General features: G+C 43.5%; 1 protein-coding gene across 2 annotated transcripts in view; it reads right to left on the bottom strand.

Moving 5' to 3' along the window:
* Positions 1–26835, bottom strand: part of LOC147705961 (uncharacterized) — a 277062-nt gene that overhangs the window by 160740 nt on the left and 89487 nt on the right. Inside the window, exons 4-5 of one of the 2 annotated variants that reach the window (XM_086932425.1) lie at positions 24955–25074; positions 18984–19121 (exon numbers count right to left, since the gene is read on the bottom strand). In XM_086932425.1, coding sequence (XP_086788551.1) covers positions 18984–19121; positions 24955–25074 — 258 coding nt within the window. The remainder of the gene's footprint in view (positions 1–18983; positions 19122–24954; positions 25075–26835) is intronic. The other variant, XM_086932426.1, reaches the window with a different exon arrangement.

The raw sequence follows: 26835 nt of genomic DNA, 5'->3' as shown, positions 1-26835 counted from the left end.
ACTGGATGAGAGCTTCAGGGGACCCCAGGACCCCAGGAAGAAAAGCTCCTGAAAAGTTTTTAAGTCCTAAGTTAAAAACTTTGACTGAGTCCTACAGCGAGGAGTAACCGTGCAGGTCTCTATAGCCGTTGGCCTGTAACTTTGACTTTGTCCCAGTCTACTGTGACGAGATGCCCCAATAAGCGCTATAGGTTTCTAAGTGCTATATGACGCTAAAGGTTTAAAAATTCATATCTCCGGTTTCCTAAATTGGATTTGATTTTTATTTTTGGTGTCATTTTAAAGCTACGAACATTTCCTATTTTTATAAGATGTATTTTTATTGTGCACAGTGTTTTAATTATTTACTGAATAGCTGTTCTTAAATGCTTTACATACCTGTCTTTAAAGTTAAGCCTGCATGCTCGAAGCCAAACTGCCTAGGGTTGAGCATGGGAATAATTTTTTAAGACAAGTACCGAGCCCTATATTGTGTTAGTGGCCTTTTTGCCAGTGGTAGATATATATTTACCACTACTAATAACCCACTTCCCAACACTTGCACTTTCACTTTATTATGTTGTCCACCGCGGGATCCATTTGTGGTTTTAAATGTTTAGGAATGGCTGGAATTAAGCTCTGGATTATATCATTATTTTATTTCATGCTTGACATAACTTTGTACTGTACTGTGCAGGCACTGTCACTTTATCCACTGTTGGAAATTACATGCGATAATGCTAAGTATGTTTAAAAATCGTATCATTATAGTCAACTAATTTTTTTCTATTTTTTGATCTGTAGAAGAGGAAGTCAGTGGAGAAGAAGTAATTGTTTGCATTGTTTCCTGACCAAGTGGGGAAATTGTTTGCATTGTTGCCCAAGCAATATATATATATATATATATATATATATATATATATATATATATATATATATATATATATATATATATATATATATATATATAAATATATATATATATATATATATATATTCCTTCGAGTTTCCGACGTTCCAACACCGCATGCGAGGCAATTCGGAAAAGAGAACAGAGCCACCAAATAAGCGCGTTTCCAGTTTCAGTGCATTTATTTGTGAATATGCAGCCCACCAGTCGTCATGACGCGTTTCGCCTCAGCCGAGGCTTGATCACATGTCATGCAAGGAAAGTAGGAGGTGACATATATAGTTTGGGTGGTCATGTGACCAGTGCAAATTCATACATTCTTAAAGTCACAGTAGCAATACAGGTAGTAATACTGGGCATAGTGCCCTAGTTTAAAACATTCAAAAGATCCCTGTTTCCCACACTAAATAACAGTGTGAAAAATACATTGATGTGCAAAATACGCAAACAGTTAAATACAATACAATCTATGTTTAGAAAAAATCGTTTTCTAAAAGAACATAAATATATATATATACATGTCATAATATAAAATTAATATATGTACACATTTATAAATATTTTTGATATCCTTAAAAAAGTAGAAAAAGGAAAACTATTATAAAAACCATTTCATTTTAGGACAATAACATTTTGTTGCCTAAAAAATATGGAATTCATTATTTGTTAGTATTGCACATAAGTCAGGGAAAAAGTTGAAATGTATATATTATACTGTGATTCACCATCTTACCCAAAGTGGGTGAATAATATCTATCAATCGTCCATAGATTGAAGTATGAATATTGCACAATGTATGAAAACTCCTACAGGGTTGTATTTAAGAAAGTGTTTAAAATGATAGTGTCATAAAGAAATAAAATCATAATAGAAACATTTTTTTAGATTTCAGGTTGCCGAATCAGTATAAAACGATATGCATCTTATCATCACAACTAGTAGTGGACCCTATATGTTCTTTCACAGACAAGTGTAAAGATCGTCACTACTGTTGAGCCCTCCTGGTTGTTTGCTATTAAGCTCTAATATATAGCGTGTTTCCAAGAGGCGCAACTTGCCATCTCTATCCCCTCCTCTTTTAAGGGGCAGGACTGAATCTATCAAATAATATTGTAGTAGGTCTGGATTGCTGTTATGTGAGCTCTCGAAATGTCTAGCAACGGGATAGGATTGGTCCTTCCCCGTGATGGCTCTTAGATGTTGTAGGATGCGCTTGTGTGCCGACAACCGAGTGCTGCCGACATACTGTAGACCACATGGACATAACAAGATGTAGACTACGAATTCAGTTTTACATCCTAATTTCTGTTTGATGGCTGTTGGCTTATCCTGAAAGGGACTCTGGTAGTGGGTTTTGTTTATTGCATGTTTACAGGCTTTGCATGTTTGACATTTTTTGAAGCCTGTGATTTTCTCCCACCACTTTTTTGGGACCTCGAGAGTGTTACTGACCAGGGCACTGCCTAGTGAGGGTGATTTTCTGAAGGTAATTTCAGGTCTCCCTTGTACCAACCCGCCTATAACAGGATCCCCCTGTACTAGGTTCCAGTTTTTTGTAAATATTTTGCGGATTTCAGCGTGCTGTTGACTATAGGTGATAATGGCCCTGCATTGTGTTTCTCCCTTCTCTGTGGTAGAAACTGGTTGGTGCTCTAGTGTTTCCTGTCTCGTGAATTTAGCAGTCTTTTTGATCGCTTCATCAACAATCTTGTTACCATACCCCCTCTCTAGGAACCGTTTCTTGCTGAGATTTTGCGCAAGAGTGCACTCTCTATCTGTGCTACAGATTCTCTTGAGGCGTAGCATTTCCCCATAGGGGATGCTACGAATGAGGTGACAGGGGTGGTTGCTGGAAGCGTGCAGCACGGTATTGCCTGCTGTTGATTTTCTGTGCAATTTTGTATGGATAAGTCCGTGCTCAACATATACCTCAACATCAAGAAAGTTCACAGATACATCACTGATAGTTGAGGTAAATTGTAAATTCAATTCATTCACATTTAAATTATTAATGAAGGCCCTGGCACTATCCTGTGAACCCCTCCATATCAGGAAGAGATCGTCAATGTATCTCAGATATAGTACAATGTGTTGTATATATATATATATATATATATATATATATATATATATTCACAGGAAAAACCCAATATTACGGCAACGTAATAGTTAGGCTGGTGTTTCGCTCATACAAAACCAGAGAAATTAAGCTGTTATTGTTAGTGAGGCTAACTATAACTTGCACTCTCGCAATGCACTGCTTATGACCTCACACATTAAATCACTCATGACAAGGTCAGTGACATAAGTGATGACATCTCAAATGAAATCACTTATGACATCATCTGGTGACTGTGAGTGTTTAAAAAACGTTTGAGTGTTAAAATATATACCAAGGTGTATTTGTGAATCACTGGGTGTTTGAGTGCCTGTATGGGTGATTCAGTCAGTGAGTGACTATATGTATAAGTGAGTGATTAGCTGTCTCAGTGACTGTATCAGTGAGTGACTGATTTTGAGAATGTCTGTGTCCGTCTGTCAGTTGGTGTCTAAGCGGTTGTACAGTAACTCAGGTGGAGTTGGCCTGGTAAGACAATGTGGAGGTCCACAGAGTTGTGGAAAAACTCAGTGGAACACTGATCTGCTCCTCTCCACAAACCGCCTCAAACCCCCTAATAAAAAACAGTTACACATTAATTTAAAATTAAATAAGAACACACTTACCTGTGTTGCGGTGTTCCCCTCCTCCTTGCAGTCTTTCTCCTACATGGACGTACATCTTGAGAGAACTGCGCTTGCGCACGTGCGAGTTTATGCACACATCTCACAAGATGTCTTGCACAGTTCTCTCAAGATGTACGTCACATATAGAAGAGAGACAGCGAGGTGGAGGAGGGCAGCCAGGGGATGCCACAGTACAGGTAATTCTGTTTTTATTTCATTTTAAAATTAGTTTGTAACTATTTTTTATTGGGGTGGAGGCGGGAGCCTAATGCAGGGGGTGGGCTGGCTAACCCCACTCTGCTGTGGAGTCTGAGTTTTGCCCTATACTCCATGTTCACAGCAGAGCGTGAACATTTCTGCACACTCGGCCGGCGGAGAGCAGTTTATGCCCAGGATTACTTTATAGGTGTGTGAGTGAGCGTGTGGGTTTCTGTATAGGTGAGTGACTGGTTGTCTGACTTCCTCTATGGGTGTCTCAGTGTCTGTGTAGGTGGGTGATGAGTGAGTGGGTGAGTCAGTGGCTGTGTGACTTAGAGAGTACATGTGTGTGGGGCAGTATGGGTGATTGGGTGTGTGTGGCTGTGTTTGTGAATGAATGCACGTGGAATACGGGTGAGTATGTAGGTATGTGAAAAGCTATATAGGTGAATGATGGGATATATGAGTGACTGTATGGGTGAGTAAATGAATGTAAGAGTGGCTGTATGGGTGAGGTTCTGCTTGAGTCAGTGACTGTATAGGTGAGCGAGTAGGCACTATTCGCTGTATAAGTAAGTGAGTGACTGTGTGTGTAACTGCAAGGTGATTATGTGGCTGTGTGATTGACTGTATGGATCGGTGGGTCAGTGTGTAAGTAGCTCTATGGGTGACTGACTCAGTTTGTGAGTGTTTGTATGGGTGGATATCTCAGTGGCTGTATTTGTGAGTGAGTGGGTGAGTGTATGCGTGGCAATATAGGTGAGTGAGTGGATATGTGCGTAGATGTAAGAATCAGTGAGTAGGTGAATGTGTGTGTGAATGGGTTTGAGAATGTTAGTGTGGTAGTTGGAGTGGTTGTATAAAAGGTTATATGGGGAAGTGAGTGGGTGTGTCAGAGAATCTATTGATGATGACATCGGTGATATCATTTGAGATGTCATCAGCGATGTCATCAGGCATGTCTCTGACAATGTCATGAGTGATGTAATATGTGAGGTCATAAGCAGTGCATTGCAGGTGTGAGCCCACTAACTGTAAAGGCTTAATTTCTCTGGTTTTGTATGAGTGAAACATCAGCCTAACTATAACATCCCTGCAACCTAAATTTTTTTCAGTGAATTTCTAAGGTGTTTTAAATGTTAATTCCCAATTATAAAGTTTTTCAATTGTAATTCATGCAATGCATCAGTGTCTGACTGAATCAGTGACCATCTGTGTCAGTGATTCAGGGGGCCTGTGAATGGGTGCATCAGTGTCTGAGGGAAAATGAGTGGGTGCATCTGTGTCAAAGTAGCTCTGTGAGTGAATGAACCATTATCTAAATAGGTTTCTCAATGGGTGAATACATTTCTCACTGACTCTGTGATTAGGTGCATGAGTGTCTGACTAGATCTCCAAGTGGGTGCATGAGTGTCTGTGTAGGTCAGTGAGTGTTAGTTCCAGTGTCTGTGTGAATATGTTAGTGTGTGCATCAGTGTCTGAGTTGGCCTGGGAGTGGGTGCTTCACTGTCTACTTTGGTTTTTGAGTTGCTGTATCAGTATCTGAGTGGCTCAGTGGCTGGGTATGTTAGTATCTCAGTAGCATTGTGAGTAGATGCATTTGTGTCTGAATGGGTCTTTGACTGGGTACATCAGCATGTAAGTAATTCTGTGCATGCAAGTGTCTGTGTGAGTCAGTAACTGGGTATATAAGAGGGTCTGTGAGGGGCTCCATCAGTGTCTGTCTGGATCTATGATTGGGTGCATCAGTGTCTGAGTGAATCACTGAGTCAGTGCATCAATATCTGAGTGGGTTTGTAAGTGGGTGCCTCAGAGTCAAAATGGGTGTGTTAGTGTCTAAGCAGATTTGTGAGTGGGTGCGTTAGTATCTGAGAGGGTTTCGGACTGGCTACATAAGTAACTCACTGGATCTGTGAAAGAATGCATCAGTGTCTGTGTGGATCTGTGATTGAGTGTATCAGTGTGTGGGTGGGTTTGTCAGTGGGTGTTTAAATTTCTGAGTGAATGGGTGAGTAGGTGCATCAGTGTAAGTGTGAGTTAGCGACTGAGTGGACTTGTGAGGGTCTGAGTAGGTCTGTAAATGAGGAACATAAGTGTTGGAACTAGTCTGTGAGTACATGCATGACTGTTTATATAAGTGTATGAGACAATACATTATTGAGTAAATTAATATTTGAATATGTTTTATTTATTTATTTATTAGCAGATTTGTGACTCTGCTGCAATGTTACCCGGGGCGCCATGCTGAGCACAGCAATGGGGGTTGCGACTCACGTGCCAGGCCAATTTTCAACATGGGGACCCCATTCCACAGGTTTGGCCACAATACTGAGTACCCTGTTCCCACCCAGGACACCCAGTTTTTTTTCCTTGAGGACAGCAGGGAAGCCTGAAGGCCCCCGTGATCCTTGCCGGCTACCTGCGTCCTCTGGGATACGGCATTGCTTTTGGGCAATGTAGCTGTCAACATGCAGCTCCCTCTGGCCAAAAGCAATTCTACTCTACTTCGTGCAAGCAAGAGCATTCTACAAGCTTTTGCTTCCATGAAACATAGCAGTGTTTGCTATGGCATGGCGGGAGCGGTGCTCCCCCCAAGCCATAGCAAACAGCATTTTCCAGGGGGTTGGGCACTCCAGGATGTTCCTGGAGTTGGCCCTTGGGGGGTGGTTCCCAGGGAACACGTTGGTTCTAGAGAGGGGCCATGCTCCCCCTCCTGTCTTCAAATTATCCCCGGGGAGGTGGTGGGCCCCGGAGTGGAAGGTCTGTAATGGAACTCCTTAATTACTCTATTTGTGCTCAGGGGAGGTAGTGGTCCCAGGGGTTGCGGGAGAGGCCATAGGGCCTCCCCATTTAAAAAAAGATAAAATAAAGTGCGCCCGAGAAGGTGGCCTCCCTGGGGCAGTGGAATGGGGGCACAGGAGCCACCCCACCTTAATATTAAATTTTCAAGTCAAGTCAATCAGCTTTATTTTGATATACATATCATAAAAGCAATTACAATTTCAAAGTGAAAGGAAAAAGCATAAAAAGATAAGAGCATACAGCACAATTCTCACTAATCCAATAGGATTTGTAACTAGTTAAAACATAAATAATCAAATAGATAAAAACATGCAACAAGGTTCTCCCTGAATCAGTAAAAGTTAAAGCTTTTTGACAAATATTCAAAATAATCAATATTATTTAAAAAATCAATTTAAAGCATAGAGGACAATTTAAAATATCAAGAATTCATTGTCTAAATCAAGGAGTAGCATAGCAAGCTTCGATCTTACAATGCACCTGCATTTCACCATTAAATCAGTTTTTGGAAGCCATTCGTATGGCTCTATGCCAAATTGACCATGCTCGAGCCAAGAATTTTGCAACGTCACAAACATATAAAGTTCTTGGGTCTGTCCTCAATCTGCTAAGTGCATCACAATGGTTAGTGGTGCCTAGCTGCTAACAAATAGCCACAAGCCAACTAGACCTGGAGCTGGCATAAGCAGGGCAAACGAACATGAGTTGTGCAATGCTCTCACTAGGATACCCACAAGACGGACATTCTGTGGTGGTCTGATTACAAGTACACCACTTCGTAGTAAATTTGGCTAACGGAATTGTGCCAAATCTAAATTGGATGTATAAAGTCCTGTCTCTTGGGGTCTGGATCACATCTAGGTAGGGTTCAAATGCTCTAGCTGGTTTATGATTAAAAAAACTCCTCTGTAAGCCTACCTAGGTTTGGATTACTGTGATCTCCTGCACCTATCCACTCCCAGTAAATGCGTCTAGGCTCTTCTTTTGTCAGAGGGTTTTGGGAGGCCCATGACTCTTTAAGTCCCAAGGTTAGCAGCAGTGCCTTGACATTCGTGGACCATTTTATAATTTTACCATTGTCCAAAGACACTATCTCAGCAAGAGCGTTTGCATGTTTTGCAAGTTCTGGGGTGTGCCAAAGGTGTGCCCAATACAGCAAAGGGCGGAGTTTATCCAGGTCTTTAATGTGGCGCCTGCCCAAATCATATAACAAGGGGGTTAAATGTTCCCTGGGGTAGCATAAGGAGGCCCCTAAAGAACTTATTTTCTGAACTACCAAGGTCATCAAGATTGTTAAAGCACCATAGTTCGGCGCCGTAAAGGGCCTAACTAACTGCCTTAGCTTCATACAAGGCGAGGGCTGCAGCAATAGGCCTTCTGTGTGACAAGCAATGTACTTTGCTTATAACTCTAGCTGCACGCTTGTGATTCAGAAGCATTTTGTCCAAATGAAATTTCCATTTGGCTTTGTCAGAGTGGCGTATCCCAAGATAGTCAAAGGACTTAACTCTCTCAAGGCAGATTCCATCTAGAGTGATATTGCTCTTGAAAGATTTATGGGGATTAAAGGTCATAAGCTTTGTTTTGGACATATTTATGACTAGACCCCAAGTATTACAAACAGCTAGAGCCTGTTTAAAAGCTTTTGGAGGCCGGATGGTGTCTTCAAAATCAGCAGTGTGTCATCAGCAAACAGGGGAGTTGGCACCTTGTTGCCTGCCAGGATCGGGGCATCTGCCGGTGTTTCTTGCAGGAATTTAACCACCCCGTTCACATGTAATGAGAACAGGGTGGGTGCCATCACACAACCCTGTTGAACTCCCCTGTTTACTGGAATCCTGCCTGTAAGCTGTCCCTGTGTACCCCACCTGATCTGAGCATAGTTACCCTCATGTAGCCTTATAAGTAGATTCAAAATCAATGAAGGGATACACATGTCTTTCAATACAGACCATTACGTATCTCTAGGGACCAGGTCGAAAGCAGTCTTCAGGTCGATAAAGGCAACATAGAGGCTGCCCCCGCCAAGTACCACCACTTTCCAATAAATCATAAGAAGCCTAAAGACCTGGTCCACCGTTTCTATCTTGGTGGGGAAGCCTGACGGAAATTGTGAGAGAATATCATCTTCCTCTGCACACAGATGAATTCTCTGCAACATGACCCTGCCAACTAGCTTCTCCATTGCATCTATAAGGCTATTTGGCCTATAGTTGGAAGGGTCTTCCCTGGGCCCCTTTTTGTAAATTAGGACTACCTCAGCCCTCTTCCACAAATCTGGGACCTGGCATCCACCAACTATAGAATTGATGAGGAAGAGAATATTCTCAGCTCAATTGTCCCGGTCAGCGCAGAATAAGTCCCCTGGGAGGCAATCAGGTCCCGGGGCTTTTGCGGGTAATATCTTGCTTATGGCTGACTCTACTTTTGTGTAAATGGGTCACCATTGTCCTCTATAGGGGTTGGTGAGAATTGGGTGGGATGGGCCTCGGAGTCTAGGCTACTAGGCTCTAAATATAGATTGCGGAAATGGTCATACCAGACCTGGGATGTTATATGATTAGGGATTTGTTCTAACTCCACCATGTTAGCCTGTCTAACCAATAACCAAAAGTGGTTGGTGTCTCTTGCTAGGCTCACGTTTTTTAGGTCAACCCATCGGTTTTCATCCCAGTCTAGCTTTGCTAGATTCTGGGCCTTCCTATATTCCCGCCTTGCAGCTTTAATGGCTGGGCTATTCTTGCCTCTAATCGCACTTATCAGTGCTGTGCGTTAAGTCTGCACACCTTTGTAAACCATTTCCTGCCTTTTCCATTTAGAGTAACAGACTTAGTGGGCCTATTCGGGGCTTGGAAGTAAGTACAAATTTGTTCAATAGTGCGAGAGTGTACACTAAGAGCATTAGTCGGCCCTGCTACTATTCCCTCTTTTAATTCGTTTATGCTTTCGCAGAGGACTCGCTTAATGGCTCCTATTTTTACTTCATCAAGGGCAACCTTTGGCCATTTCAGGGCTCTGCTAGAGTATGAGGGTATCACGTCCTTCGTCACAGAGTAGGTATGATTAGGAAGTGTGTGGCAAATTAGTGTCCAAGCGGACCTCAGGGACATACAAAGGGGATTATGGTCACTGTTGGTTGTGTTACCCACTATCTTATCTAGAACACAGCCCCTGAGCCTAACATCCATTAATATGTAATCAATTTGGGATGGGCGGTTGCCCTATTACAATGTAGATGCTCCAAGGACGTCAGATCGTGCCCTACCATTTGCCGCCCTTAAACCGTATTCCAGAGTAAGAGCATTTAGTTGGATAGCCACCCGGGTCCATCGCTTTACAGGGGGTATGGACAAAGGAGGTATGCCCCAACTATTGTCTTCCTCCTCTATCCCAACTAAATCCTCTGTGCTAAGGGGTTCGAAATTAGTATTAAAATTGCCTACTACTAAATATCTGGAGTTGGGCAGACAATCTAATAAACCCTGTTCATGTACCGTGGGAGCAGGTGAAATGTTGCCCCCTCTTGCCCCCTCTTACCCCCCTTATGTAAACATTAAAAAGATCGAGCACAATCCCCCCCAGATACTTGATGGGGAGTTTCATGATGTCGGGGCTCAGAGGGTGGCATATGAGAGTAGTACAATTTAGGGCAATGCTAACCCATATAATCAGCCCTCCTGAAGAGCGACCCCTCCCTTTAGTACTAGCGGGTATACAAAAACAGCTGTAACCCAATTTGTACAGGGGGACCATGCTCCAAGTTTCTTGGAAGGCACAAATATCGTAGCCCCCTACCAGATCACCCCAATGGGGTAAAGACAACTTATTACTAAGGCAAGTGATATTCCATGATATGATTTTTAGCTGGTATTTAGTAGACATATCATAAGTTAGGGCTGCGAAGGGTGTCTGCTGGACATCTGACTCATTTGGGTAAGCTAAATACATGGGTGGCAGAGGTGTCTGTGGTTGGTGCCCCGAATGTGTCTCAATTGATGGTCAATCATTAACTTCCAAGGATGAGGAACCGCTTATCAGCCCTACCGGATGTCGGTCATTAGTTCTTCCTAAGGGCGAAAATAGTGGGCACCGCCTGAGCTGTATTAGTGATGGATCAGGGAAGGAGGTGCGAAACTCAAGCAGAACAAGATTCTCTGCCAGGAAAGTACTAGCTAAGGTCATCTCAATGTGATCTTGTGATTGTGTACATGCCGTATACCTCCTAGCCCTGACAATGTCATCCCTAACAAGTGAACGACACCCCCTAACGTGACGAATCCAGTGTATTGACTTATTTATCAGTGACTCCTCGCTTTTGGACCTGCTGCATTACCAAGTTTTGGAACATTCACCATATAAACTTTGTTCCCTTCTGAGTGAGGTGTTAACTGGCGGTAATTCCCTGTCAATGTTACAGGGGTTGTTATTAATGCTGATGTGTTAGTAGTTGCCATGCGAGGTGCAGGAATTTGCTGCAAGACTGGATTCTAGGGACGAGGGGTTGAGGGCCTGTGCTGTCTATTGCGTGAAGGGGGAGGTGCTATATCCATCTTTGGGCTGGAAAAATGAGTGGGGGCCCAGATGTTTGTATGCTTTGGTCCTGTTTAGAGGGGGGAGGTCGCTGTGGGCATAAGCGCTCTTCTATCAAAGGGCATGGAGACTGATTATGAGCTGTTTGGCTGGGGGGCAAAGTTTTTATCGCAATAAACAGCTCATCAATCTTTGCTCTCAAAGCCCCAATATCTTGTCTAAGCAGGACGACAAGCTGGTGCAGCCCCTGGGACGAGCTATCCACCACCTTGTTGCTTGCACTTTCAGGTCCAGACAATATTGCAGCAACACTAGTCTCCGAAATATCCGAAATGTCAGCCAAATCTGTGAACCTGTTTGTGCAATGTATTAAAGTTTCTGGTAGACTAGCTATGGGTGGAAGTTTTGCCTGGGGAGATGGTATATGTTTTGTCTGGGACTCTATTATTTGTACCTGCTTTAGTGCGTGCGGTGTTTCCTTACTATGCTTGGTTACTTTACCTGTGTGCTGTCTGACAAACATCGAAGGTATAGTGGACTTAACTCGTGAGGCAGGGCTATATTGTGGTGATTGGGCATTACTAGTAGGCGCAGATATCTTGGAACCTAAGATATCTTCGCATTCAAGTACAAGGGTATCAATTCTATCCATTACACAATTGTTTTTAACCCGTTTATTTAATTTCCTAACTTTCTTCCCACACCCTGCCCCTGTCTGCAAACCACTGTTTGCAGATGACTCCTCTATTGCCTTTTTTTTGCCCATGATACAATCAAGTTGGAATCACTGTAGCTCGCAAGAAAACAGAACAGAGTTCGACAGATCTCTTAACTACGGAGTCCACAAAAAAGGAAGTTAAATGGTGATTTGTATAAAATGTCCGTTGTTAATTAGTTCACAAAAGAGCGCCAAAGGGGAATATGGTAGTAGAACACAGTACCTTAAGTTCTTTAGGCCGGCATGAAAAACTCCCCTGGTAGATGACGGGGGGGTGGCCCAGCCCAGCCTGTTCCGAACAGTGACAGGCAAGGACAGGCCCACACGGGCACGCCCACGCACCTCCTGGCTGTAGGTGCCCTTGCCCCTTATGAGCACCTCTGGGTGCTCAGTAGTGCAATGTGCGGTGAAAACGCTGCATGGGGTGCTGGGGGATGTAGTCCCAGCAGGAATGGCGGCTCTCAGCGGCACCAGATGATGCAGTGGCCCCTTCCGAGGTCCAGTGGCAGGGCTGTCAGGAATGCGGGTTTCGGCAACAGCGTGAGTAGAACATGCTCCCGCCCCGCTGGAGCCCTTGCCTCCATATGAGCCCCTCCGTGTGCCCAGTACCGTGATGCCGGTGAAAACACCGCGTGGGGTGCTGGGGGATGTAGTCCCAGCAGGAATGGTGGTTCTCAGCGGCACCAGATGATGCGGCGGCCCCTTCCGAGGTTCAGTGGCAAGGCGGTCAGGAATGCGGGTTTCGGCAACAGCGTGAGTAGAACAAGCTCCCCAGGGAGGTAGCAGTCTCCGGAGCTGTGGGGCACCATGCGGGCCCCTGACTCATCAATTAAACTTGCCCTTAGGACCTGGTCTACCTGGGGGCCTCGATTGAATGAAGGGCGGGTGCCCATGCTTTGTTTGTTTCCTTTTATGCAGCGGGAGTCACAGATCCAGGGCGACTCCCTCTGAATTTAGTTTTATTTTAAATGCTTTTTCAGCCCTTGGGAGAGGTGTTCCCCCAAGCAATAGCAAATAGCAATGTCCCGGGGTGGGCACTCCAGGACATTGCTGGAGTTGGCCATGGGGGTAGCGGTTCCCAGGTCCACATAGGGTTCCTAGAGAGTGTAGGAAGGTGGAATCTGACTATATGGTTACCCCAACATTTTTCCTGGTGTTTTGTTGGTTTTCGACTTTGTTGGCCTGGGACCCTGCTATTTAGGGCCCCAGACTATCTGCTTTCTCTCTAAATTGATACCATGCACTTTAGGTGCATACCAGATTGGTTACTGGGTCACCCTTGTGAGCCCCTGTATAGTGTACCATAGGTATCCTGGGCATAGGTGCACCGTAGGCCTACCAGGGGCCGCAGCATGTATTGTGCCACCCCTGGTTTGCCTTCCAAACAGATACCGCAGGTCTGTTCACATAGCCTGGGTAAGGTGGTGTAATCACCCCTTACTTAGATATAGTATACCTATATCTACCTTTACATATATACACATATACACCTATAAGCCACTCCGATGGTAGGCTTCAACAACCCTGGAGGCAGAGTGCTTGGTTTTATGTGAGAGGGTGCCCTAGCTGAGCCCCTCTGCAGCTTTCGGAACCATCTCCTTATAGCTGTTCTATCATATAGCCATACCATATACCCATAAGTACATTAGGATCCTCACGGTTAATGCTAACTTTCGTTCGGCTTTATCAAAACATGTCTTGTAAGGTGTCAAACACTTTGGAATACTAACCCCCTGCCAGTCCTGACGGCGGGGGTAGCATTCCACCGTTCTAGAGGGAGAAGACATGTAGTTACTGCTTTACCCGGTTAAAGTTCAACAGAGCCTCAGAATGACAAAATGGATTCTGCTGCCACAGACACAAGTCTGACCTCCTGCTGCTGGACGAAACTCCGGCAGGGGAGGCCTGGACAATAAGTTTCCTGTCCAGGGAGGTGCTTGCACCTCACCAGACAAGGGTTTAGTGTGTTGGGGCAGGGAGGACTGCATTCAGTGAATGCATCTAGACATTGCCTGGGGTACACAAGGTGCTCCATGCATGGCCCGGTTCAAACCAGTTGCTGGGGCACTCCAGACCCAGCTCTGGCACGAAACTGGACAAAGGGAAAGGGAAGTTACCACCCCCCGTCTCAGGTCCACCCATAGGAGGGACCTAGTCAGGTAATCCACCACTTTTCTTAGTATAAGTATTAGAGCAGTGTCCCCAGAACTTCACATTATCCTAGAACGAAACTTTGATACAAAACTCTTGGACCTTCGACATTCTATTCTGACAAGAAGATAAAGACATCTCCCTTGTGGTCAAGTAGTGACCACCCTGTTTAAACAGGCACCAACAGCATCTTTGCCAGTCTGCATCGTCGAGGCTCCTGCTGGATCCTGAAGACTTTGCAACTCAAGAACTGGACTTAAGGACTTTTCTGACCCCGTCCCACATCCACAGCAAAGCTGAGACATGTGGCGGACATGAGAGATGTGGGACCGGACATCTTGGACATCCTGCATTTTGCTACCTGCATGCCTTCCTGATGCCTCAGTAAGTTGTGCATTGGGGTACGAGAAGCCCCAGCCCCGAGCACCATTTCCATTGAAGCTCGAGCCACCACACTCTGCGAGTGTCCAGTGGGCCCCGCCTTTACATTTTTGCTTGATGCGTCTTGCTGGTCACTTGCCGTTGGCTACTTACCCCCCACCCCGAAGATGCCATCCGATTTACGATCCTGGTTGCTCAAAGGCTTGCCCCAGCTTTCCTGTAAAGGAGAAGCACCCCAGACCTTGCTGGTCTGCAACAGAGCCAATCTTGACATCCTGAATGGGTTGCGGTTGCCAAGGCTTGTTGGGTCTAATCTGGGTACCGACACTGCAGTCATCTAGATACATTGAGGTGCAGCTCGAATCCAGCTTCTGGTCATCGTCGATGCCTCCTGGACCTCGTGGCTGAAGAGACAAACTCACCTTCTTCACCTTAAAGCACCCAGACATCGCCTGGTTCCTTCCTGGTCACTGGATAGTGACCCAGACTCTGTCCCCTCTGCTTTCAGGTTCTTAACATCACCGATATACCCTTGGATCCACCCGGACACTTTTCCTCTGGTCGACTGCAGCACTTCTCTGCAGCTCTCCATAGAAAACGATGACGAAACTCAACACGAAAAGACACCTATGCACCCGGCTTCCCTGGGTGAGGTAACGCGAGTACTCCAGTGCTCACCTTGGGTATCAACACTAGAAGTGTCCTAGTCTAAGAGGGTTTCATCCTAGTCCATCTGGAAGTGTCCTTAATCTGTAACTTTGTAACTTTTACGAACTCCATTGAAAGTCAATTGGAACCCGCGCCTGTGTTTAGACACTGCATGCGCCTCCCGTGGGTCTCCTACTTCCTGATCTTTGGTTGTTTAGTGTAGCCCCAGCGATTCTACAGACCCTACGCCTGCTGTCTATTTCTCTTGTGGTTCTTATACAACTTTCTTAGTAAATGGTTAGTGAGGCCCCTAGGGCATAACATATACTGTGCAACTTATTGTGTATTAAATGTGCAACTTGTACTGTATTTTTACCTCTGACCTCATAAGGAGTGCAGAGGGGTTGTGTTTAGAGTAAATACATATATATTTGATTTATACCTTGTGTGGTGTCCTTTCATTTGGCATTAAAGGGATTATAAATGGTAAAACAAATTGCTTAACTCGCCTACTGAAGTCTTAGCCTGAAGACTGCTGGTTCATCCTTTCACTAGGATAGCTTTCTAAAAGGTTGACTTTACAACCACTAGCCATAAGGCTCGATTAGACTGTTACAAGGTGCCCACTAGAACTAGTGGACATCATATGCCAGGCTAACTTATCACAGAGAGGGGCTGTGCGTCCCCCTCCTGTCTTCAAATTTGCCCCTCGGAGGAGGTGGGCCCCCGGGTGGAGGGTCCACAATGGATCCCCTTAATTATACTATTTGTACCCCAGGGAGGTGGTGGTCCCAGGGGCTGCGGGAGAGGCCATAGGGTCTCCCCATTAAAAAAAAAATAAGTAAATAGAGTTTCCTGGGAAGTTGGCGGTCCCTGGGGCAGCAAAGTGGGGGCGCAGGAGCCACCCAAATTTAATATTAAATATTAAATCTATCCCCAGGGAGGCCGGAGCTGCGGGGGACCCACATGGGCCCCACATCATCATTTAAACTTGCCACTGGGACCTCGCCGACACGGGCCTAGATTAAACATAGGGCAGGAGTCCACGTTTTGTTTGTTTTCTTTTTTTCAGCGGAAGTCATGGATTCAGAGCAATTCCTTCTGGATTTTGTTTTTAAACAAATGCTTTTTTGGACCTGGGGTTTCCCTGTGTAACCCCCCCCCCTCCCCCCCCCCCCACCCCCAGGCCCAAGGGATCCTGCCCCTTTTACATTTTCTTGTACGTTTTATCTGGTGATTTGGTTCAACCGAGTCACAAGATGTCTGTCAGCACTTCCTGCTTTGAAGCGTTGGCAGCCAATCAGATCTCGTGCATGAGATCAGGAGGGCTTGCGGATCCTTTGAGTCACTATATATACAACTGGGAATTTATTTACATTTCTCCGCAACTACTGAGCGGATCTACACCATTTCACAAAATGTTCAATTTCTTGACCAGAGGCTAGCTTTCTGCCAACTTTGTTGTAATTCCGTTCAGCAGTTTGGACTGTAGGCATGTCTAAAGTTTCCTATTGAAATTAGCATGGAGAAAAGGCATTTTGGAAAACCCTCTCTTTTTCTCGGCCCCCACTTAACTGATCACCCTGAACTTTTTAATACAGTGGCTGAAGTGAGTGTCAAGCTAGTTTTAAAAAAATTTTGAAGATTTTTCAAACTAAGCCAATTATTTGACAAATAAAAAAACGCTCTTCCTAAAACAACATTTTAACTATAACTACCTACTGGTGAGAGCCAGTAGGTAATATAGCATTAAAAAAGCACGCCTCTTTGGCCCAAGGCAATGACCTGGTTGAAAGGTTCATGAGTACTCTAAAGAAAACAGTTCAATGTGCTGCATTGGGTGGGGAAGCTAGACCTAAAAGCTGTTTGAAATACTACTCCTTGAGCTTACCATTCAACCCTTCACCCATTGACAGGGGAAAACATTGCAACTATCATGTTTGGACGAGCCATGATAACAAGCTGTCCCAATGGGTCAACCTCATTCCTAAGAATGAGGAAGACATTTACACTACGAACTTTGGTCGCAAACAGAAGATAAAAATATATGCTGACAGACAACATCATGATAAGGACATAACTTACAAGAGGAGATCGAGTGCTTGCTAGATAACACAGAAAAAATAAATCAATTGCTCCTTTTGAGGTTGAACCCTTTACTATCACCAATACCAAAGGACACATGGGGCTGCCCAGCATCCAAGAGATTCCTCTTATTTTTTCCATGTGGCCCGTCACTCACCAAACATCTATGTCAATTTAGAAACTGGATCTAAACAGATGGTGATGACTCTGTGTCTGCTGATAATTCCACCTCACCTGTGCAGATCAATGACATTTTGAATGTAAGTTCCTGGTTTTCAGTGACATGAGCAGGATGTGAGATGCAGGTGCCACAATGCTTAATTGAAGAATTGTAATTGCTTGTGTGTCTACATATTTATTCATGTATTTATTTGTATATTTATTTATGTTTTCATTATTTATGTGTTTTTGAAAGTTTTTACTATTTATTTAACAAAGAGTGAGATGTAGTGTCTTGTAAAAAAGAACAATGGAACTCTTTTGGTTCCTCCTGTACACTGTAGGCCTGTGACATAGAATTGATGGGATGAGTTGAAGGCAGGCTTTGAATGCTGAGTTCTGACATACACACAGCAGAATAAAGACGTGAAAAACTACTCCCTGTACGTGGCTTACTTATTGGCGAGTGCCTAGGCTTACAGGATGCCACAATTATCTTTAAATTGATGCTGGTAAATGTTGAAGCCCTTTATGAGTTTACTCAATGGCTCCAGGTAAGGTTTGAAAATGCAAAGCTAAGAAAGAGGTTTTGGGGATTCCTTGGAGTACGTTTTCATGAAATGTTGAGAAATGCAGGGTCACTTTTTTCTATTGTAGATGTGAATGTGGGCGTATTAAAGGAAGGAAATGAGCCAGCTATATCACAAGAGTTCTGTGATAAGAAAAGACTTGAGAAGGATGATATGATGAACACTTTGCAATATATGCTTTCCAATTGGTTGGGTAAGGGTAAAGCAAGTGGTGATCTTAATGCCTTTTGTTAAATAAAGGATGGAGTGATGGAACAGAATTAGATTGTGATATGAGGTGACAAAGTTTTTCCTCCAGTGGGGCTTAGGATAAGTATTTTTGAACTAGAACAAGATAGATATTTTAGGTATGTCACCTACTAAAAACATCTAAGAGTATATTATTGGTGACTAAGAATTAAAATTCAGTGGGAAGAATGGGTGAGACCGTGTCTGAATGTTTTAAAGAGTGATAAGTCCGCTAAATCACTTGTAACTGAACCCATAGGGAAATGGGAGTCTGAGACCGCACCATGTGTAGTCGCATCGTAATTGAGCTTTCGAACTGCCGACCCAAGGTCGGTCGGTTCTGAAACTGCAATGATGTCCGTCGGAGGAACTCCAACCAACATCCAAATTAGGGCCCTAAAGGTTAAATGTCAAACTGTAGAGATTTTTTCTAATATTTACTCATATCTTGCTTCGTGGCTTTTTGGTGTTACTTATATTTATGTGGCACTCCATCTGGTCTTGTTACCAAAATGCTGTGAAGTGACATCTTGGGGGCTAGTAGCATAACATCTGTGAATACATCTATCAACAAATGATGGCAAACTGATTTCAGGCAGGAAGATACATTTCTCTTCTTTTTTAAGTGATATATTGCTTCCAGTTCAATTGTAGAACTTTACGTTTGCTTCACCCGTGGTTTAAACTAATCATATCAAGAAAGTTCAATGATGTTATATTTATTGAGTGTCTAATAGCAACCGTAAAGAACAGTATTCAACATAGATCAGAATTTGTTTCTAATTCTGATAGACGTTATATATCCAGTTTTATTTAAAAGAGGCTAATAGTAAACACACACTACAGTGCAGAAAACAAAGAGAAACAAAATGCTACTCACGGGATTGAAGTGCAGGTTGTTTTGACCTCATTCATGCTTGGTGGTGGTTTACATGCTATAGCCCCTTCGGGAGTAATGCTGCAGACATATGGTACTAAAACTGTAGTATTTACATTACAGGGGACCCCCTCTGTAGACCTATGAGACAATAAAAAAAATTCTAGGAACTATTTTGAACACATTTCAATGAACAAGCTCAAGGGAGATCTGCTTTAGAGGAAAATCCATCCAAAATGGCTTTTGTTCCCCTTTACCTTTATCAATATAACAATGAAATATAGTTTACAACAGATCCAACAAGCTTCTGGTAGAAACTGTTAGAAGCTCAATCACTGGCTCTTGATCAACTTTATCAACTTAAGAGTGGCTGATTCATCTACATGTGTGAAATAGTAGCTTTGTGAAAGATCAACATGGAAATTGCGGCAGATTTTCATTGAATGGCAAGTATGGTGTCCCTAACACAACAAATGTCAAATACAACGTCTATGGTGGATAAACTTCACTGCCCATGGAGATCTATGCAGCTATGGCAGTTTTTCTACAATCTATTTGCTGGGCGTAGAAATTCTGCCATATTGGTGAGCAGAAAGTTCACCAGCAAAACTCTTTAATTACTTAGCTGTTCAGTTCTGTCATGGGCTAGGCTTTGTTTGGAAAAAGTGTTGTCTAGTTTGTTGTTGCAACACAGAGAAGGCAGGTTCTGGCATGCACCCAACCAGACAGGCATACACCCTGTAGAAAGACATCAATGAGTGGAGTATACCAAATATATTTCTAGCCTCTTCGGGGGTTCAGATGCCGTAGATCCTAATGTATGGTCTGGTAGACAGAGTACAGTCCATCAGGTTAGGAGGGGACATTACCACCACCACCCTGACAGACTGTCATCCGCTAATATTTGGAATGAACAGCAGCACTATGGCCATCTCTGTACATTAAAGGAACATCCATAACAATGGTTCGTATCAACGTACAAACACGTTGGTGAATGGCTGACTTCTGTTTTGGTAGTCTTTCACCAAGCTTTTCAAGTTGTTTTTTCTGCAACAAACTCCCTGGAAAGCAAAAAACAAATATTTCCATGCCCAGAGTTTTCTCCCGGGGTGTTGGGGGTCATTATTTCATTTTTTTTCAGTCCCTCGCCGCCATATTTTTCTTGGTGGTTACAGAGAAGAAAACATTGTATTAAACCAGTAAACTGTTGCTTTTGCGCACGTGTGTTTGCACAAACCCTCAAACATTAACATCTATAAACAAAGTATTTTGTTTTAAAATATCGACAAGTGTATATTTCTAATTGGACAACCAAGAAGAAAAAGAGCATTATTAGCATTGTAAATACTCTTCACTCGCTAGATTTGTGAAACACATTGACGCTTCTGTTTCCAGTTTCAAAAAGCTTGGATGATGCACGGGCTGCGTAGTTGCCCAATTAAGAAATCTCTACTTATAGCGGTACTTAGAACAAAATAAATATTATGGTCTACTCTTTACTCGACTCATAAACAAGTAGAAGATAGGCTGGTTGAGCGTATAAATGTTTCACATTTAAATTCTCAGATGCAATAAATCCACTGAAAACCTTCATACACCTCACTGCACCGTTTTATCACGGATATTATTAACGTTCAGCCAACAGGTGTTCAGGATGTTTTATGCAAAGGAATACCAGCTTAATGTTCTTCTCACCTTCTTCGTCTTTCATGCTGCCGGTGCATGTTCCTTCTTCTTGTCCCCGCTGCTTCTCGGCGCAATGATCTGAGCACTTCCTGTTTCATGCTTTGCCCATGAGAGCCTCCATGGAGAAGGCGGGAGCTAACGACCATCCCTGGTCAAAGGGAGAGTAGAGACCCAGTCAGGGGAGTAACACAGACCCCCTCAGCCCCCGCGGGGCGGGGGTCCTCCAAGCTCCAGGGGGCCCCCTCAGCACAGTGCTCCGGCCCCGGAGCTCCTGATTGAGCCCAGAGGGAGCCCCTCCACGTACCTTGCAGGGGTCCCCCCTCAGGGAAAAATCAGAAGGGACCTCTGTGATGATCAGCACATGTAATGCTAAAACAGAGTGACCGGCACAGATGGAAACCTGCAGCTCCCATTGGTGAAGGTCCCTTAACTGAAGAGTCACTCTCCCACCCAGGGCACGGATCTGTCAGTCAAGCTTCAGTTTTCACTTGTCCCCGGGACCCCTTCTGCACAATCATGTCCTTGTGTGATGGAAAACTAGGCGTCACTCTTAAAGAAGCATATCCAATCACTGTGTGGCTTGATAATAAAACTACACTGTAATTAGTTAGGTTCTTTAATTATTCCTCCCCCACATCGTCTCCAAGAGCAAGACCACAGGGACCGACTAACTTCACCACAACCAGTTCTATGTTTGCTCTCATGCAGCTTCAAGTAGAAAAAGCATAGGATCAATGTCAGGATTGGTGTGAGCAGGAAAGCCAAGTGCTCCAAAGGAGACAGACAGCCTGTGCTGTGTTTCAAGACGCTGCAAAAGAGAGCGGGTCTGAGAAGTCCAAGGTGCACATGTAGTCAGAACCCTGTCCGACCCAACATGCGTACTGGAACTCAGCTATATGCCATTCGGCAATCATGAGGATGGGCCCCATCCTGCCTCCACCCCATCAGCCAGGTGAGCCCAGTCTTCCTTTAAAGAGTTGGGACTTGAAGGATTTTTAAATTATATGCTGGTGGCTGGCTACACTCAGTAGAGAGTCACTGCCCCTATGCTCCTGAGGAAAAACTACCTGCTGGTTGTGGGGATTTTCGGTATGTGATTATCACTTTGAGATAGACTTTAATGGAAGAAAAGTGCAGCTTAGACTTGGCAAACAGTAAGTATCACTTTATCCTATCACAAGGTAAGATCAAAGTGATTTTTCTAAGGCCATAAATAAAACTGCTTCTATTTGAAAGCATAAGAGGATCTAGTTGTTGTTCTCTTGGCTTAGTGCATGCCTGTTTATTCAGCTAATGAACTGTGGTGTTGCCTGTTTTAACAAGAATGACATTCACTGTCAAGGAAGGTAGAAAATCTCTTAATACAAGAAGAACTGCTGCTCTCCTTCAGTAATCAAAACCCTTAAGCAGAAAGATTGCCTAAATGTACTCTTGGAATGGAATGAGTTGTGGAAGAGTGTTCCTTTTGCACCACCCATTTTCCACTTTCCATGACCATTGAACTACTAAATACTTATGTAGACACCTCATGTCCAACCTTGCACGTGGGACAACCGCTATGGAGGAAGCCACCCTGGAAACAATAGAACCTGACATGCTTTGATTCCTAGTTTTCATGAGAAGTTGACATTTCATTGAAATTTATCCTATACTTTCCTCCAAAGACAACACGTTCCTTGCACAATATTTAGATTTTTTCCTAGGTATGTTAGTGTTTGAACTTGTTAGGGTACATGATTGACTTCTGGAAATCTATTTGGAGACCCTGCTTATGTAGTAAGCTCACAGTGCAGCCTAGATACTTTTTTATTTTTGATGGATTGCGTGCTCTGATCATCCAGTTACCAAGATATAAAGATGTTTTCATAATGAAGATAGTCGGCTAATACTGCCATTTGAGGTGCAAACATCTGACTGGAAGAGGTGTTGCGCCATGGCTAGGGCGACTGACTCCGGAATCTGGGGATCATGGTTCGAACCTCGGCACTGGCGTCAGATTACCCCAGCACCATGTGACTTTGGGCAATAGCTTGCTTAATCTTCCTGTCGGCCCCCAGCGCCTAGAGACCCTTATGGGTAATTGTGCGCTTTACAAATGTGGAATATTATTATTACTGAAATGCAGTGCTGCATACTGGTAATGCATCTTCCCCACCAAGAAACAATGACATATCCTGTGTTTCCTTGCTATCAGGATGTGAAAGTGCACAGCACATAGATCTAATAAACACATCTATTCCCCTTTCCTGGGTGGAAGAACGATTTAATGAAGCACCTTCTTCTGATCCACTTGTTTGTGAGACAAACCTCTAAGATTGATCAGAACATTAGATCTTTCTTTGGGTTATGAGAATATATCTTGAATAGATTTCCTTCCCCCTTTGACGCGAGGAAACAAGTTGTTATTTCTCCCTTCCACAGAGCGAAAGATGACTCAGTGCACAGGTCAGCTATTCTGTGTTGTGTTACCACTGTTAATTGAACTGAAGGAGATTGGAATTTCAAACAAAGTGAGTATCTGTTGCAATAAATAGCTAGTACCCACCTGTCGCATGAGGTAGATGGTGACTGTCTTGATGAATTTGCACCTGAAGTTGATATTAGAACCTCAACTTATGTGCTATGTGTATCTATGTTGCAGATGCTACTGCTATTGCTCCGAGCCTGGTAGAAACAGCTAGGGTATTGGACAGCCACGACCTGTGCAGGTAGGAGAGGTGGGCGGTGGTGCTGGGTGGGGGGGATTTCGATGGACGATGACAAGGGGAAATTCAGCCGCGGTCGGTAGGGGAGTACCTGCCGGGGCGGAGACATGTGAAGGGGGGGGACAGGGTGGGGGTTAGTAATGTATGGATAATGGAGGTTTGCAGGTAAGTAAACATTTAAATAAATCAAACGAATTTCGTTGCGCTCACTACATTGCATTTGGGGATGCAGTGCGTGCAACGAAATTTGTTTGATTGTTGATGGTTTATCGTTGATGGCACCATTACCAAGGAAATTGTTGATGAGGTCATTGGTGAGAGTTGTCAATGAGACCACTCTGGTTTCTTCAGTTATGAATGGTAACAAAGGCTTCATATATTGGGGAGGTGCTTATGACAGTCATCAGTGACGAATTCATGAGATTTGCTGCTCTTTTTCAAGCGATGGTACTCTCATCAATAAGGTCATAGAAAAGGGTGTTGTTGCCACTTTGGTTGACAATGACTGCCTCACCAGCCATGCCTTATTTTCAAATTAGAGTGAGGTAATCTCCCCAGTTGATGGAGGTGTAGATAGCTTTGTGATCAATGATGGAGAGAACTTTGGTGATGTTTTAGAAAATGATGTGTTTGTCGGTGGTAGGTAAGTCAAATTTTTTTAACCTGATCTCTGATTAATCTCATATTGCTTTGAGGTTCTTTCTGAAGTATACAAAAAAGTGACTGATAGAATGCTTGAAATAATCTCAGCCACTAGTAATCAATTGGGGCCACATCGCAGTCTATAGTTATTTTGCACACAATGCCACCTCATTTTGGACCCAGGCATATGCAAGTTTGTCTTGATCCTGCTCCAAAAGTTACAGTCCAGCCTAAACTGCCAAATGAAACTGGTCTTGGGTTGCTTGTGTTCCAGTTCAGTGATGAAAGTTTGGAAGCAACAGAATAAGCACACACACAATTTTACCCAATTCTAACATTGTTCCTAAGACCAGCCCCACAGTTTATAAAGGTCATGGTAAAACTCAACAGGGTTGAAAGTTACTGAATGACGTACAAGGAGACCATGTATCTAATAACTCATAAATGGTTGTCAAAGAGGGAGACTCCGTATGGACTGTTGTTACCAGTGTTCAATTTGTAAAAGAAAGAGTGCTGGTGCACATAAGCCTTTGGATGGAGATGTCAGCATGCCAAATACCACAGCGTGTAGTCTTAAACTCATATCTTGTCTCTTGAACCCATTGCCAGACGTTCCCTGACCCTTTATCTCACTCAGAGCATGTTCCTGCGTTCCACCTTTGCGACGTTGTTTGGCTCTTCCTCGGTCTTCTGATGTGAGCTTTTCACTCTCTTGCTCTCTGATTTGAAAAATAAGAACCAGTCCCCACAAAATAAGTGCTGGTGGGCGCAATTCGCAACCACCGGCTCAAATTAAACACTGGTTGTAACTGCTAAGTGGACAAACTGAATTATTCAGAGGAACATGTGGCCTTATGCATGGTATAGCACGTTCGTTTTTGTCAGTAATCTAGTCAAAAGGGATTTTTAAATTCTTGTCATTCAAACACGCGCCTACTTACTTTGAACCACTAATAACGGTTCCTTTATATGTACTGTTTCCACGGACGGTTACTGCCATATTTCCACCTTCCTTTGTTTCCGCAGAGCAGCTCAATGCAGGTTTGCTCGTAGATGTCACGCTGGAAAATGAGAGACAATCAATTAGACGGATGTTGTCTCTGTATTGGGAAGAAGACGCTATTGTTTGCATTACTATGTTTACTGGTACAACATTACCTGCATTTAGAAAATCTCAAAAGTAATTCTTACTATTAACCTTGTTTGGTTAACACGAGGGAACATAAGCCCCCCCCCCCCCCATATTTTACATATGTTTACACATTTCACAAAGTTTCTTTGCGAACAGTTTGCCATTCCTTAAGCGGTGGGAAAAAAACACTTTTCTGTACTGCTTGCTAAAAGGCTCCTCGGAGATAAATGTGCCATGGACACTTTTTGCAAGTATGTTCAACTGAAATTCATTATGCTAAGAAATGCACAGACCAACGCCCGTTCAGTGAGTAAAGTGCATACTTTTAAATACAAAAATAAATACAGTAAAACAGTAATCATCTTAAAAATTTGACCATACTCAAATATGGTTAAGATTAATGGCCTATGTTAGAGACTGTTTATTCCGTTACGGACATGTCGTCCGCCGTATTGCAACTGGCATTAGATGAAATGCACTAGTAAAAGGGTGGACGGCATTCCGTCAAGTTTGTGTTTGAATAACACGTCGGCAAAGCTCTAAATTAGGCCATAACTACGGATAAACTATAGAGACAAAATATAAACTCGATTGGGAGCATCCTGATACAGTGAACGTCATTCAGCAATCGACAAGCATGCAGAGGTGAGTATACAAAAAGGGAATAAAGGCAGAAAATCAAGATGGGATCAAATAATTACGACGAAAATGGAGGAACAGATACAATGAAGTACAGCCAAAAAGGAACACATAATAAAACGACCAAAAGAAACACAGACAAAACTAAAACACAGGTGCAGTGCAAAGATGGATTCAGTGGACTATGAGCACAAACAAAAGAGCTACAAAGGGGAGTTGACTCAGATATGGTATTTTAGAAGCTGAATATATTGTGAGTTATATTTCAGAACAGACACCTATAGCATGTTCTCTCTTAAAAAGCTGTGAGCCTGGAGTTCCAGAATGTACTACTCTGAAGGGGAGGACTTAGGGGCATATTATCAAGGGGGTTTATCTCCGCTTTTTTGGCTTTAAAAGCCAAGAAAGCGGAGATAAAATTATCTCTCTATTACCTAGCTGTCGCTAACACTACTTAGCGACAGCTAGTAGGAGATAGCGACCATCTCGGGCCCCACTTTGCATGTCAGTGATATTTATCACTAATGACATGCAAAGTGGGCGTGCCAAGATGTTAGCGACTGGAAACAGTCGCTAACATCGCTATCTCCTATTACCAACTTTTGGAGATATTCGCGCTAAACGCGAATATCTCCAAAAGCTAACACCTGCCCCAGAGCAGTTCTCAGCTATGTTATCCAATGGTAGGTGGATAACATGGCTAAGAGCATTAGCTCTGTAATGCATGAATATCGCTGACTTTTCAGCGATATTCATGCATTTCGGACGATTTTTACCGATAAACCTTGATAATAGCAAGGTTCCTAAGCGATAAAAATTGCCGCAGCTTGGCGATAAAAATATCGCTGCTAAACCAGCATAGCGATAATTATCGCTGGTTGTTGGTAATATGCCCCTGAGTGCAGCAAAGTTGCTCCAGTAGTGGTAAATCTCTCTTAAAATAAAATAATTCAGCCTAGGATTCTTTGCCTAAGAGGAAGCCCAATTTCCACCAGAACACAAAGGAAGTGGTAAAGAGTGGCAGTGTTGAGGCAGGCAATAGTGAGAAGGA

The sequence above is a fragment of the Lissotriton vulgaris genome, chromosome 7 (genome assembly GCF_964263255.1).
Source record: "Lissotriton vulgaris chromosome 7, aLisVul1.2, whole genome shotgun sequence".
Classification (NCBI taxonomy): domain Eukaryota; kingdom Metazoa; phylum Chordata; class Amphibia; order Caudata; family Salamandridae; genus Lissotriton; species Lissotriton vulgaris.
Note: the sequence above shows the minus strand (reverse complement) of the source record. Positions and strands in the feature narration are given on the sequence as shown.